The sequence below is a fragment of the Scyliorhinus canicula genome, chromosome 13, assembly GCF_902713615.1.
Source record: "Scyliorhinus canicula chromosome 13, sScyCan1.1, whole genome shotgun sequence".
Lineage (NCBI taxonomy): Eukaryota > Metazoa > Chordata > Chondrichthyes > Carcharhiniformes > Scyliorhinidae > Scyliorhinus > Scyliorhinus canicula.
In genome coordinates this window covers 159,807,358-159,823,794 of record NC_052158.1, presented here as the reverse complement: position 1 = coordinate 159,823,794, position 16,437 = coordinate 159,807,358, and the positions used below count along the sequence as shown (strand labels likewise).

At 46.6% G+C, this 16,437-nt stretch overlaps 1 protein-coding gene across 2 annotated transcripts in view; it reads right to left on the bottom strand.

Annotated features, from left to right (window-relative positions):
- Positions 1 to 16,437, bottom strand: part of ccdc50a (coiled-coil domain containing 50a) — a 104,862-nt gene that overhangs the window by 35,251 nt on the left and 53,174 nt on the right. Inside the window, exons 3-6 of one of the 2 annotated variants that reach the window (XM_038815959.1) lie at positions 15,412 to 15,541; positions 13,616 to 13,706; positions 5,450 to 5,540; positions 1,248 to 1,841 (exon numbers count right to left, since the gene is read on the bottom strand). In XM_038815959.1, the coding sequence (XP_038671887.1) occupies positions 1,248 to 1,841; positions 5,450 to 5,540; positions 13,616 to 13,706; positions 15,412 to 15,541 (906 nt within the window). The remainder of the gene's footprint in view (positions 1 to 1,247; positions 1,842 to 5,449; positions 5,541 to 13,615; positions 13,707 to 15,411; positions 15,542 to 16,437) is intronic. The other variant, XM_038815960.1, reaches the window with a different exon arrangement.

Below are 16,437 nucleotides of genomic sequence, written 5' to 3'. Positions count from 1 at the left end.
TGCGTGGGTTTCCTCCGGGTGCTCCGGTTTCCTCCCACAGTCCAAAGATGTGCGGGTTAGGTGGATTGGCCATGCTAAATTGCCCGTAGTGTCCTAGAAAAAGTAAGGTTAAGGGGGGGTAGTTGGGTTACGGGTATAGGGTGGATACGTGAGTTTGAGTAGGGTGATCATGGCTCGGCACAACATTGAGGGCCGATGGGCCTGTTCTGTGCTGTACTGTTCTATGTTCTATGTCAAGAGGGCTAGAATGCAAGACCAGAGTCCTCAAACGTTCCTCATACGACAAGTTCTTCATTCCAGGGATCATTCTTGTGAGGCTGCATAAGGCTCTGGTCAGACCCCATTTGGAGTATTGTGAGCAGTTCTGGGCCCCGTATCTAAGGAAGGATGTTCTGGCCTTGGAAAGGGTCCAGAGGAGGTTCACAAGAATGATGCCTGGAATGAAGAACTTGTCGTATGAGGAACGTTTGAGGACTCTGGGCCTGCACTCGTTGGGAGCTTAGAAGGATGAGAGGGGATCTTATTGAAACTTGTAAGATACGGCGAGGCCTGGATAGAGCGGACAAGGAGAGGATGTTTCCACTTGTAGGAAAAACTAGAACCAGAGGACACCATCTCAGATTAAAGGGAAGATCCTTTAAAACAGAGATGAGGAGGAACTTCTTCAGCCAGAGGGTGGTGAATCTGTGGAACTCTTTGCCGCAGAAGGCTAAGGAGGCCAATTCACTGAATCCCTTTAAGGCAGAGATAGATAGATTCTGGATTAATAGGGGGATCAGGGATTATGAGGAGAAGGCAGGAAAATGGAGATGAGAAAAATATCAGCCATGATTGAATGGTGGAGCAGATGGGCCAAGTGGCCTATTTCTGCTCCTATGTCTTATGGTCATGCATCTGTGCAGTTAAAAAGAGAACATTGCTCAATGGGTTCTGATACCTCAGCAATTAGTATCACGATGGGGACCCATTTCACTCTTATTTTACCAATATACCGGATTTCCTGTCAATTAAACTTTCATTTTCTCCCAACCAAGCACGACTCAAGAGGTTTCAAAGACGAACTTGAACACAGCATTATCAAAAGTAATATATCCTCACCATGCGAACCAGGTATGGAGGGCACCCGAGCACAGACTGTACTCCTAGAAAGTTACATTCCTTCTTTATTTTGAGGTAATAATCTGAAGACACTGGAGGAAACGTTATGCATTCAGAATGGAAACGTAAATAAAAACAAAAGTTGCTACCTGGTTCCTGGCAGTTGTTGCTCTCACCCCGCAGGTCAGGTGACCGTGAACGTCCTGCCTGTCGCCGCTCCTTCCTCGCCATCACAACATCTTCTCTGCATTGGCTTTCTCTTGCCAGCAGTTCCTCAGGGTCAGGGGCGCAAGCCCCCAAAGTTTCGGGGATACGGTTGCACGACGTTTTGACATCGGGCTTGCAGCAGTGAACACCACACCCGGACGGGTCACCACACTCATCCCCAACCTCAGCGACCTTGGGCCGAGCACCCTGACTGTCGTATCTGGCAGCAGCCACCTTAGCCGAGTGCAGGACAGGGGGAGGTGGTCTCTTTGGTGCCTCCTTCCTGTGAGGGCGGGTCTCGGGCCTCCGTCTGTCAGCGTCCGGATAATTATTAGCCCGTTCAGTGTCTGAAGGAGGTAACTTCTCTCTGGATCCATGAGCTGCTGGCTCTGTGGCCCAGTCATCAATCTGAGATTTTGAGATTGGGTCTACTTTCGGTTCACTGTCCCTTTTGTACCTTAAATCTCTATTTCTACGGGAGTCATTTCCATGCCTGCTGGTTCTATCGTGTTTGTGCACCCTGTTTTTCATGTGATCTGAGATTCACGTGGACACAATAGGATACGAAAACTGGTTAGCAAATGTTAAACACAAAGCAAAACAAGAATGAAACTCAAACTGAGGGACTGAATGTTAAACCACAAACATACAGGACATGCTCACAGAAAGCCATGCAGGTAAATGATAATGTCCTATCAAAAATGTTGACTTTTCATTCACCCCCTAAACTTTGGTGCGAATTCCAAAAACACGTTGGTCATAAACAGCACTGCACTGACCTTTGTGTGGAATAAGGAGGGTAATAAGTGGAATAAGCAAGAGGTGGTGCAGTGGTTAGCACTGCTGCCTCACAGCACCAGGGATTCAGGTTCAATTCCAACCTCGGGTAACTGTCTGTGTGGAGTTTGCACTTTCTCCCCGTGTCTGCATGGGTTTCCTCCGGGTGCTCCGGTTTCGCCCCTCAGTCCAAAGATGTGCAGGTCAGGTGGATTGGCCATGATAAATTGCTCTTAGTGTCCAAAGGTTGGGTGGGAGATTGGGTGAGCTAATTGGGATATGGCGGGGTATTGGGCCTAGGTCGGGTGATCGTTTGAAGGGTCGAAGGGCCAAATAGTCTGCTTCTGTACTGCAGGGATTCTGATAATGTATAGAATGAACAAAGCAACATGCAGCTTGATTATTAAGAGCCTGGCACACAAAGCTTTAATCACATTGAGCAGACAGCTCAGTCAGGTATGCACGGTGAACTGGATTAGCTAACAGACACCAAATTCCTCAATGTAAATATTTCAAGAGTGCGTTTGTAAAGGTCAGTGTTTGATATCAATTTAGACTATACGATTAATTGAGAGGGATATGAATAGGAGGAGGCCATTCAGTCCCTTGGCCCTATTCCATATTAAATCAGGTCATGGCTCATATCAGATCATGGACAGCACGGTAGCACATTTGCTTCACAGCTCCAGGGTCCCAGGTTTGATTCCAAGCTTAGGTCACTGTCTGCACATCCTCCCGATGTCTGCGTGGGTTTCCTCCGGGTGCTCCGGTTTCCTCCCACAGTCCAAAGATGTGCAGGTTAGGTGGATTAGCCATGCTAAATTGTCCTTAAGTGTCCAAAAAGGTTAGGTGGGGTCACTGGGTTACAGGGATAGGGTGAAGGTATGGGTTTGGGTGGGGTGCTCTTTCCAAGGATCGATGCAGACTCGACGGGCATTTTAAATTATATAATGTGATATGATATCTATCTGAATTTCATCCAGCTGCTTTGGTTCAGTGTCTCCTGTCCAGCAAAAATCAATCAGATACAGGTTTCAGATTAATTGGGCTCCAGCATGCAATGCTTTCTGTGGGAGAGAGTTGTCTCTATCTATCAACCATGATGAGAAATGTTTCCCGAATTCCTTTCCTCAAGGTCCTAACTCTGATGTTAAGATTGCGTCCCAATTTCTCTCACCCAACCAGCAACAAGAGTCTTTAATTTATCATATCAAATTGTTTTCATAACATTTTATCAAAACATCCTTAATCTTCAATATCCCAAGGAATAAATCTGCTATATTCCAGGGAATGCACATGGTTTATATAATCTCTCCACATAATCTAACCTTTGTAGTCCTGGTAATATTTGGGTGAATGGGGCACATCTTCCAAGGTCAATATAACCTCTGATGGTGCAGTGTTCAGAATGAACACCATCTTCCTGGTGTGGGACAGTCAGTATTGTACAGCTGCAGCAGAATTGCCTTGCCTTTATATTCTAACCCTTCATTATCAGATGCTCATACTTCCATAGCCTTTTCAATTATTTTATTGATCTGGATGCGGGCGTCGCTGGTTCGGCCAGCATTTATTGCCCATCCTTAACTGCCCTCGAGAAGGTGGTGGTGAGCTGCCTTCATGAACCGCTGGAGTCCATGTGGTGGAGGTACATCCACAGTGCTGTTCAGGAGGGAGCTCCAGGATTTTGACCCAGTGACAATAAAGGAACGGCGAGATATTTCCCAGTCAGGATGGTGAGTGACTTGGGAGGGGAACCTCCAGGTGGTGGGGTTCCCCGGTATCTGCTGCTCTTGTCCTTCTAGATGGTAATGCTCGTGGGTTTGGAAGGTGCTGCCGAAAGGAGCCTTGGTAAGTTACTGCAGTGCAACGATAGTGACGGGAGTGAAGGTTTGTGGAAGGGGTGCCAATCAAGTGAGTTGCTTTTTATTAGCCGTGTCGAGTTTCTTCAGTGTTGTTGGAGCTGCACTCATTCAGGCAAGTGGGGAATATTTCATCACATTGCTGAACTGCGCCTTGTAGACAGTGGACAGACGTTGGGGAGTTAGGTGGTGAGTTACCAGTCACAAAATTCCTAACCTCTGACCTGCTCTTGTCGCCACAGTATTTATATGGCTCGTCCAGTTCAGTTCCTGGTCAGTGGTAACCCTCAGGATGTTGATAGTGGGGGATTCAGTGATGGTTATGCCAGTGAATGTCATGGGGCAATGGCTTATTGGAGATGTTCATTGCCTGGCACTTGCTTAGTGTGAATGCTACTTGCCACTTGTCAGCCTCAGCCTGGATATTGTCCAGCTCTTGCTACATTTGCACGTGGACAGATTATTAAATCACGTGGTAGGAGATTTTGCAGATGCCATTGGGTAGTGACCAAGAGTGGGAATCCGGGATCGATTTCCCACTCCTGAGCCCTGGGATCAATCATTCAGCCCTGGCCATAGCAGATAACTCAGCTCCAAGTGTGAATCAAATTGTGGAACCGTGTTGCTCTGGCTGATCCTGGGCATTGCATTCCCCAGTGGGATGGGGTGGTGGGAGCCAGATGAACCCCTGAGTAACTGTTTCAGGTTTACCAGTATGCTGCCTGCTTATGAAGAAATTCTGGCGATGGGTGTGCTGTACAGAGGGAATGGTTCAGAGTGGGCGTGGAGCTTGCAAGCAACACAGAATCAAACGACACAAGGTGAACGTAAATACAACATTAAGGATGTCAATACGAAAGAAGGGGAAAGACACAAGCAGGATGGAAATGAAAAATCAGGAAGAGCACAGATTGTTCAGTGCCACTGATTGGACAGAAAGATTACGGTATTAAGCCTTTTCCGGAAGCTTCCAATCATCGAGCGTTGAATTGAGCAGCCATCATTTTCTCAACGACTTCAGTGCAGACCCTCCACCAAGCATGCTATCACTGCCACAAACCACCACCACCACCAAACCAACGATGCCACAGAACCACCAATCAGCGAGTACTCTCAGATTTAACAGCAATTCACCCGCTGTGCAGAACATAACTAAGTAACCAAACCCACTAACTGCTGGTTTCCATAAAACTGCCCACACCAAAAAGCCACTCGGAGACCTGTGCTTTTTGAAACAATCCAGTTTACACTTGTTCCTTCGACAGCTACTTTCAAATGGGTGCAAAGAGTTCCATTACTATTCAATTCGCTCAGAAACCACACCAAACATCCTGCGTTACCATAGTGGATCCTGTGGCTGAGCCCACAGAAGCTCCAACTCAGCAAGTTGAAGATTGTCCGGTTGGTGGAATTAACAGTTCCCTTTAACACAATGTTTCACACACAACAGTAATGCCCAACATTCTTCTTTATAGGAATCACCAGAATGCGTTTTGAAGCATTACCTCCATTTTCTTCGGAACCGCCATCGTATTGTTCCTGTTGATGTTTCCGCCTTAGTTTCTCCTCCTTCTCCTGAAGTTTCCGAGCAATGGCCTATGTGAAGAAATTTTAAAAGAGACTCTTTTAAAGTGTGCTCAACATCGGAGAGGTACCATCGTACAAAACCAAAAAAGTTTACTTCTAGTTGCCTACAACTTGCGGAAATCAGGACCAGATCCCATATCCAATCTGTGCTGAGTTGGTTTATCAGCTAATCTGGCAATTGGAATGTAATCCAGTGGCATCTTGGTGCCTGGTCTACAGAGCACTCCTTCCTTAATTACGGCCAGGCAACCCATGAATAGTGTGCATGCGGGAAAGGATAAGATCAGGCGCCTCTGATCCGGCCCTCACTCAAAAGAGGCCGGGTTAGTGAGGATTAAACACAAACACTGTCCACTTGGGCAGAAAGTGCCCAACATAAAGAGAACAGTACTCCAACCAAGAATTTCAGTGGATAAATACACTGTATGGATACGATACTGAACCACACAGAGAACAAATTCCACAGATTAAATAATGCAGAGCTCTGAGATGCAGAGGGATCTGGGTGTCTGAGTGCATGAATCACAAAAGGCTAGTGCTTAGGAAAGCTAATGGAATGTCATCATTTATCACGAGGGTAACTGGATACAAAAGTAGAGGGGTTATGCTTCAGTTACACAGAGCATTAGTGAGATCACATCTGGAATACTGTGTACAGAACTGATCCCTTATTTAACCAAGGATGTAAATGCATTGGAAGCAGTTCAGAGAAGGTTTACCAGACTGATACTTAGTAGAAGAGGCAGGTTGTGCTGTGAGGAAAGGCTGGACATGTATCCGCTGGAGTTTAGAAGAGTAAGAGGAGACTTGATGGAAACATGTAGGGGTGTTGACAGGGTGGATGTGGAGAGGATGTTTCCTCTTGTGGGAGAATCTGGAACCAGGGACCACTGTTTAAAATAAGGCATCGGCCATTTAAAAAGGAGATGAGATTAATTTTTTTCTCTCAGGGTTCGGAGATCATAAGACCACAAGACATCGAATCTGCTCCAATATTCAATCACGGCTGATGTGTTTCTCATCCCCAGATTCCTGCCTTAAGAAGTAGGAGCAGGAGTAGGCCATCTGGCCCCTCGAGCCTGCTCCGCCATTCAATGAGATCATGGCTGATCTTTTGTGGACTCAGCTCCACTTTCCGGCCCGAACACCATAACCCTTAATCCCTTTATTAATCAAGAATCTATATATCTCTGTCTTAAAGACACTCAGTGATTTGGCCTCCACAGCCTTCTGCGGCAACGAGTTCCACAGATTCACCACCCTCTGGCTGAAGAAATTCCTCCTCATTTCTGTTTTAAAGGATCGTCCCTTCAGTCCGAGTATGTGCCCTCGAGTTCTAGTTTTTCCGATAAGTGGAAACATCCTCTCCACAACCACTCTATCCAGACCTCGCAGTATCCTGTAAGTTTCCATAAGATCCCCCCTCATCCTTCTAAACTCCAACGAGTACAGACCCAGAGTCCTCAACCATTCCTCATACGACAAGCTCTTAATTCCAGGGATCATTCTTGTGAACCTCCTCTGGACCCTTTCCAAGGCCAGCATATTCTTCCATACAGGTCTCCAAACTGCTCACAGTGGGGTCTGACCAGAGCCCCACACTGCATTTCCTTCCTTACTGCCAACTGAACCTGCACGTTAACTTTAAGAGAATCATGAACAAGACCTCCCAAGTCCCTTTGTGCTTCTGATTTCTGAAGCCTTTTCCCATTTAGAAAATAGTCTCTGCCTCTTCATATCAAAGTGCATATCCTCACACTTTTCCACATTGTATTCCATCTGCCACTTCTTTGCCCATACTCCTAGCCTGTCCAAGTCCTTCTGCAACCCCTCCTCCCTCAATACTACCTGTCCCTCTGCACAACTTTGTATCATCTGCAAACATACCAACAATGCCCTTAGTTCCTTCTTTCAGGTCATAGATGTATATTGCGAACAGTTGTGGTCCCAACACTGACCCCTGCGGAACACCACTAGTCACTGGCTGCCATCCTGAAAAGGTTCCCTTTATAACTACTCTCTTAGTGGTTCTGCCAATCAGCCTCTATCCATGCTAGTACCTTACACCATGGGCTCTTCTCTTCTTCAGCAGCCTCCTGTACGGCACCTTGGCAATGATCTTCTGGAAATTCAACTAGATCGCATCCACTGGTTCTCCTTTGTCTAACTTCCTCAAAGAACTCAAACAGATTTGTCAGGTATAACCTCCCCTTGACGAAGCCATGCTGACTCAGTCCTATTTTACCATGCACTTCCAAGTACTTCGCTATCTCATCTTTGATAATGGACTAAAACTCTTACCAACAAGCAAAGTTAGGCTAATCAACCTATAATTTGCTGTCTTGTTCTGATACCCCACTGATGCCTTCCACTGGGAAGACTGATGCAAAGAAGAGCGTTTACGGAACTCTTCCTGAAAAGATGAGTCTGAATATTTTTAAGGCAGAGGTGGATGGATTCTTGGTAACAAGGGGGTGCTGGGTTATTGGGGGTAAGCAGAATGCAGATTTGAGGTCACTATCAAATCAACTATGATCTTATTAAATGGCGGAGCAGCCTCGAGGTGCTGAATGGCCTACTCCTGCTCCCAGTTCGTTGGAATGAAAATTAATGAAAAGAAAGAAATGCTATGATCCCGAGGGAAAGGATGGGCTTATATGTGGAGTTTGGATATGAATAGGCTCGACTGTTATATTTCTCATGGTTGAGCAATCAGATACTTCACTCCTCGTGTCTGAGGGCAATGGGATATGCAGGCGTATGAACAAAACACAAGCCAGTGCCATCAGGACAGAGGGGAGAATATTGAAGTGGTACAGGTCAACAAGATCAGTATAACCTACCTGCCTGTTGCAACTCACAAAGCTTCACTGAAGAACAAGACTCCTGTTGAACTATCTCCCAGTATTTGAGTCTCATGTAGTCTTAATGAATATGCAGCAGCAAAATAATTTTATAAAGCTCCTTAATCACATCACTATAAACAATGTTAATTTGCAAAACTAATTATATCCTTGATGTACTGCCAACTAAGCTGTTCACATCTCTTCTTCCGACACTTGTAGTATCAACAAATAAAAACCCATCATTTCCAAATGTTCTTGTAACTGGTTACTAGGTAACTGAGGATTAAAGTAATTAAAGGGTATTTACATGGTGCAGTGAGAAGTAAATATTTGGACCTTTTCTCATTAATGGAAAGGACTGCTTGCAGCGCTGTGAACACAAGTAGGATGGAGTAGAGTTTTTCTGGATATTTATATTTATAGGCAGCAGATTGCACGTTGCCTCTTGAAGTAAGGCCCGTGAAGCATTCAACACTGCAATATAAATGGAAAATGTCTGCACCATCCTTAAGTGCTGCTTTCTTTCTGACCGCTTGAAGCAGCTCTGCCACTCCCCAAGGGCTGAATGAACAGCTGAGACATACAGAAAAAGATCATCGCTGGTTAAATCTCTGTACTGTACTGCAGTAACAGTGGGAGCGCTATTTTAGAGCGCAATCCCCAAGTGGAGTGGTTGCTGAGGGGAGGGGTGATTCAGAGGGCAGGTAGCTAAATGGGGAGGGTATCAGAAGAGGCGATACATTTTAAAAATAGACTGATGGCACGGTTGAATCGCTTTTCAAATTTCACAGCACAGTTAGCTTTCCAGCTCATCCATTATGAAGCAGAAGGCAAAGCCTGGGATGGGCTATTTTGGCAACAAATTTCGCTTGTTATTCCCTCTACAACTCAGTCAGGCACAGAACTAGATCTCCCACGGGTATTGCATTTTTCCGACTGTGCTAACTGCTTGAATGTAAACTCCAAACACTGTCCTTCGTGCACCATAGCTGGCGATACTTCTCCCACATTTCCAAAATCTACCAGTACACAGGCTCCAATCCAATAGTGCAGGTGCAGTAACATTGCAGAATTCTCCAGACCACTTACTCCATCAAGTCCGCTCTATTTAGTTGACACCATGAATGATCTGTGCCAACTTTCAGTCTGGGACTAGGTAGGTATAGTTCCAGCCATCTAAGCATTGGGGTGGAAACATTTGGCCCAATTGGACTGAATCAAGGAGCATTTTAGGAACAGGAAAGGAAGTTGGGTTAAATTTCTCTTAAGGAAAATTAATTAAGATGAGGAATAAGCTACTGCTGAAGTCAATGAGTCAAGGCACCATTCGGGGTTGCTGGTGGGAGGGACCATGGGGCAAGGATATATCGATTTCTTCTTTGAAGCCTCCAATCTCATTTCTGATGTCAAGTGCTGGAGCACTTGTGCTTATGTCTTCATGTACCAATCAGCATTCCAAAACCCTGTTGTATGAGGAGATGCTTAATGGGAATCAACTGAAGCATATTATATAGTAGACCAAGCAAGACCAAAGAATATAACAGCATAAATTAGGATTTAGTGACTGGCTGAAGCAAAAGACGGATTTTGAAATACACGCGATTACCAGGAGTAAAGGGAGCTGAGTATCAGGCAGGCTCACCACCAAACATTATTATACAACTACGAAAATTAGAGTGTCAATTCCATCAAGTTCCCTAAAATTCATCTTCCTCACCTCAATCAGCTACCAGAGAACCAGGCTGAATTTTCAACATTGACAGAAAGGATGATAAATGCATTGATATCAAGTTCCTTCAATAGCAAATGGAAAGAATCTCTAGTTAGATGATCTGATATAAAGGTGGAAGTACACATGTATACCAGTGTCAAGAATGAGCTGAGCACAATGACGAGATGGACTAACTTCTACTCATTCCTTCGATAATATTTGTTCACCTTCCTCATTGAAGGCGAGATGAAGTAACAGCTTTGGGTTCTCACAGTACAAAACAAGGGAAATTCCAGTCACTGGGCGCCGCTTTGAAAATGAATAATTAGCAGGACTATGAGGAAAGACAAAGGAAGTTGGGCTCGAGCCAGCACGAGGTAAGCTTGGCCAAATGGCCTCCTCCTTTGCTGTGAGATTCTACGACACCGATCACAAAATATTTAACTCTCTTCACAGAAAAATGGCAGAATCAAGATTATTTGATTGAAACATAGAAAATAGAAGCAAGCCCTTTGAGCCTTCTCCGCCATTCATTATGATCATGGCTGATCATCAAGTTCAATATCCTGATCCCGCCCTCCCCCCATATCCCTTGATCCCTTTAGCCCCAAGAACTATATCCAATTCCTTCTTCAAGTCACACAACGTTTTGGCCTCAACTACTTTCTGTGGTAGCTAATTCCACAGATTCACCACTCTCTGGGTGAAGAAATGTCTCCTCATCTCACTCCTAAAAGGTTTACCCCTTATCCTCAAACTATGACCGCTAATTCTGGACACCCCCACCATCAGGAACATTCTTTCTGAATCTACCCTCCCTAATCTTGTGAGAATTTTCTAAGTTTCTATGAGATCCCCTCACTCTTTTAAACTGAAATGAATATAATCCTAACCAACTTGGTCTCTCCTCGTATGACAGTCCCGCCATCCCAGGAATCAGTCTGGAAAACCTTCAGTGCACTCCCTCCATAGCAACATCATCCTTCCTCAGATAAGGACACCAAAACTGCACACAATACTCCAGGTGTGGTCTCACCAATTCCCTATACAATTGCAGTAAACATCTCTTTTCCTATACTCAAATTCTCTCACTATGAAGGCCAACATATAATTTGCGTTCCTTACTGCCCGCTATACCTGCGTGCTTACTTTTAGCGACTGATATACAAAGTCACCAAGTTCTCGCTGAGTATCCGCCTCTCTCAATTTACACATTCAAATAATAATCTGCCTTCCTATTTTTGCTACTGAAGCAGATAACCTCACATTTATCCACATCATACTGCATCTTCCATGCATGTGTCCACTCACTCAACCTGAAAAAAATCCCACTGAATCATCTCTGCATCCTCCTCACTGCTCACCCTCACACCCAACTTTGTATCGTCTACAAATTTTGAGATAATACATTTAGTTCCCTCGTTCAAATCATTTTTATATTTTTATATAATGTGAACAGTTGGGGTTCGAGCACACATCCCTGTGGTACCCCACTAGTCACTGCCTGCCAATCAGACCAAGACCCATTTATTCCAAATTTTGCTTCCTGTCTGCTAACCAGCTTTCTATTCATCTCAAGACACTACTCGTAATCCCATGTCCTTTAACTTTACATATCAATCGACTGTGTCGAGACTTGGTCGACAGCCTTCTGAAAGTCTAAATAAACCATATCCACCGGCTCTCCCCAGTCAACTCTGCTAATAATAATAATCTTTATCGTCACAAGTAGGCTTACATTAACACCTCAATGAAGTTGCTGTGAAAATTCCCGAGTTGCCACATTCCGTACACCGAGGGAGAATTCAGAATGTCCAATTCACCTAACAGCACGTCTTTCGGGACTGGTGGGAGGAAACCGGAGCGCCCGGAGGAAACCCACGCAGACACGGGGAGAATGTGCAAATTCCACAGCGCCGAGATTCGCCCTGCTTTTTGGGCCTTGGGGAGTTTCTCCCTGTCAAGGCCACACGTTAGCATATTTTCAGCACCGATCGGCTCGTCGATCAGGACACTGTTTTGAACTGCTACCCCGATCTCTACACCCCAGCCTTTCAGGCCCCCTCCCTCTGCTTTCAGGATCCCCCACCTTCAGCCCGCCCCTGCCCAATCTTTTTGTGACCCCCTGGCAGTGTCAACCTGGCACCTGGGAACCTTGGCATTGCCAGCCCAGCACCCTGACAGTGCCCCGGCATACAGCAGGATGGCAGATCTCAAGGTGCCCGGCTACCACCCTGCACTGTCCCACACCACCCAGGGGTCTCCAATGGCCTGCGAGACACCCCCTCCCTCCCCAAAGGTGTCATCAAACCTGATCCACGGTGGTGGATACCAGTGCTAAATGGTTGAAGTATGACAGGCGCGGCCATTGACTCCCGGGGGTCGGTTGAATGCAGTGCCCGAGTATTTAACGGCTCGTGCACATCTGGATCACACCCAGCGAGGGCACGATCCAGATCACACTGGGTGGAGATGACTCACGGTTGGCTCCATGCCAGATGCAGATTTGGGGCTCTCGCAGGATTAAGATCCTCCCTCCCCCAGCCAATGGTGATCTTAGTCAAACAAAATAAGGGGACGCAACAGGGTAAATGCAGAGAGTACGTTTCCCTCTGTGGAAGAGTCTAGAACTAGGGAACATAGTTTAAAAGCAAGGGGTTTCCTATTTAAGACGGAGAGGAAAAGAATATTTTTCTCTGAGGTTTTTTGACGTGTGGAATTCTCTACCCAGAGAGCAGTGGAGGCTGGGTCGATGACCATCTTTTGGCTCAGTTATGGGGGTCCAACAGGAAAGTAGAGTTGAGGCCACAATCAGATCAGTCACGATCTTATCAAATGGAGGGGCAAGCTTGGAGGCCTACTCCCAATTCTCGTGTTTCTTGCACTGTGGACCCAATCACATTTATTCCACCCATTTTGGGACCAGTCTCATTCGGAGATGGATGAGGAATTGAGAAGCAAAGCCAATTACAGCGAGTAAAAGAGCTAATCTAAAGGCTAGACTGAGGGCTGTATTAATTGTGGTTGTGTGCACAAGTCAATTACTTAAAGTGAAATCATTTATACCCAACAGTTTCTGAATGGCAGACTGAAGTAGACTACAGCATGTAATATAAACTAAGTATATGTCTGACGCATAAACAGAAAAAGACAAAGTGGATTTGATCCCTGAATTACTTCAAGTCTGCTCCTCAAATTTCATCCATCATTTATAATTACAGCCAAAAATCAATGTGAGCTTGCATTTCACCAGGGCGAAAAACTGGCAAAATATTTAGGTTCACGGAAAGCAAAAACAGTATTACATTTAATAGATGTTAGTGGGAAGTGTTTGCTCAGTGTGAATTTTATACAACTTCCTTTTGGTTCAAGCACTTTTCGTCACCCTATCGCAATTTTACGCATGTTCAAATTCTTCATCTTACTGTGTTCTGCCGCATTATAATTAGGTTGTCAGTGGCTCTGTCTTCTCTCAACATTCATAATACTGGAGGATGGGAACGTAACTGTCACCCGCAGATTCCTACCTCATCCTTCTCTTCCTGGCGTCGCCGCTTCTCATTTTCCAACATCAGCTCATCCTGAATTACCTGAGCTATCTGATTATCACGGCGCTCCCTGCAACAATATAAGCAGTGGTGCCGGCTGGGCATAAGAAATCGAGGCAAAAAACGGCAGGCGATGACACAATGATACTGCAGGGCCAATACTAATACTACCAGGACTTTAGAAAGCAGAATTCCAGACCAAATCGGGGCTTTTGACAGCAAGTGGCGTTTTAAAAAGGTTCCCGGTCCCCACAGGGAGAACCCAAAAGAAGCACGGCTAAAAAGGCTGCTTGATATGCATCAAGGCTGCTGGATCCCTTCCACATAACTCTTTAACCCTCAACGTCCCTTTGTAGGAATCGGCATCCTGGCCTTTTGATTTACTGATTAACATAATGGCCGGGATTCTCCCCTACCCGGCTTGGCGGGGGGTCCCGGCGGGACGTAGTGGTGTGAACCACTCCGGCGTCGGGCCTCCCCAAAGGTGCGGAATTCTCCGCACGTTCAGGGGCCAAGCCCTCACATTGAGGGGCTAGGCCCACGCCGGAGTTGCTCCCGCTCCGCCGGCTGGCGCGAGCGGCTTTTGGCGCCCCGCCAGCACGGGCTAAAAGTCCTTCGCTGGCCAGCGGAAGTCCGCGCATGCGCCGGTGCGTCAGCGGCTGCTGACATCATACCGGCGCATGCGCAGGGGAGGGGGTCTCTTTCGCCCCGCCATGGTGAAGGCCATGGCGGAGCGGAAGAAAAAGAGTGCCCCCACAGCGCAGGCCCGCCCGCCGATCGGTGGGCCCCGATTGCGGGCCAGGCCACCGTTGGGGCACCCCCCGGAGTCAGATCGCCCCACGCCCCCCCAGGACCCCGGAGCCCACTTGCACCGCCAATCCCGCCGGTACCAGAGGTGGTTTAAACCACGCCGGCGGGAAAGACCTGTCAGCGGCGAGACTTCGGTCCATCGCGGGGAGCCCGCCGACCAGCGCAGCGCAATTCCCACCCCCACATAATGCTTCTCTGCTCCACAACTCGATCACCCTTTGAATGAGTTCTCTCCTTATTAATTTCATTTACAACTTCTGTCACATGGGACGTGAACCTTCCAACTTTGTTTCATTTCAGGGGTGCTGACATAGCCAGCATTTATTGCTCATCCCTAATTGCCCTCAAGGTGATGGTGAGCTGCCTTCCTGAGCTGCAATCCATGTGGCGCAGGTACATCCACAGTGCTGTTGGAAAGCGTGGGCCCTCTCAAGGGCACGCAACAAGAGGTAACAAATGTCATTCTTCCCAGCACTCCACAGATTCTAAATGCAAAATATTAACATCCTTTTTGTGCTGACCCCTCGAACGGCAATCTTTCCCCTTTCTGAACCCAATGAAGGTTAAATAAGGTCCTTCTCCCCTTCACCAACACTGCCCAACAAAATGAAACCCAACCTCGAGGCATCTTCTTCCCTCCCTTAAAATACAACTTTAACCTGGTGTTGAAAGACTTTTTACTAAAATACACTGGCATAACTTGCATGTTTTCCCCTGCTCCTTCAAGCTCACTAACACAGAACAGGGAGCGGGGAATATGGAGCAGTCACAAAGAGGATGGTTAAAGTGATGTGCTCAGCAGGGCAGTGAAGCCACGACCACTCTTTAGTATTCTGGTTCTCCCCCAATCATTAGGCTTTCAAATCCAAACTTGGTCTCACCAATCCATTTTTTGATTAATTTCATTGTCACTCTCAAACCCGTCGGTTAGATTTTCTAATGTATAAATTCACTCAAGTGCTTACATGTCCCACTGCTGTTTCTGAAGGCGGGCTTGGGCTTTCTTATTCTCCTCCTCTTGCAGCTTCTTGGCCATTTGTAGGTCATTCTGAACAAGACGGTTTCTTTGTACATTGGACGCCAAGTGATGTTCAACTAGGAGAGAGTGGCACAAAGTCGGTTAAACATCCACTGGGCTTCCATGTCAGGAGCACATACACAATGTAGCATTCCGGGTATGTATGCATTAAAAAATATAAACTCTTCTCAATTTAGAAACCTCACAACCAAGTGTTAACCATACAACTCTGACAGTGCAGGAGGTGGCCATTCGGCCCATCGAGTCTGCAAAGACCCTCTGAAAGAGCACCATACCTCGGCTCAGTCCCCTGCCCAATCCCCGTACCCCCACCTAACCTGCACATCTTTGGACTGTGGGAGGAAACTGGAGCACCTGGAGGAAACCCACGCACACACAGGGAGAAAGTGCAAACTCCACACAGACAGTCACCCAAGGCCGGAATGGAATCCAGGTCCCTGGCGCTGTGAGGTAACAGTGCTAACCACTGTGCCACCTGTTTACCCTTGATTAACTGGACAGCACTCTCATCTTGGGGGGGGTTAGGAGGTTGTGGGTACAAGTCCCACTCCAAAGTCTAAAGCCCATGATCCTGACTGATACTTCAGTGCAGGGCTGGGGGGGGGATCCCGCCACTGGAGGGCCGACACCGCTACAGCACCGCACCAGAGGGCCAGAGGCGCACCAGAGTGTTAGGGCTAGGTGGGCTTTTGATGGGAGACACTCAAAGTAATTAGGTTGATGAATGAGGTCCTACTATCTTTACAAAAAACCTGGATAGGGTCGCTATGTTCAAAATGAAACACAGTAAAATAATTACTGCTGGGAGGGGTGATGGCCCAGTGGTATTGTCGTTGGACTAGTCACCTAGAGAGCATGCGTCATTCTCTGGGGACCCGGGTTCGAATCACGGCAACTGGCGAAATTTGAAATCAATAAAAATCTGGGATGAGAAGGCTCAAGATGATCATGA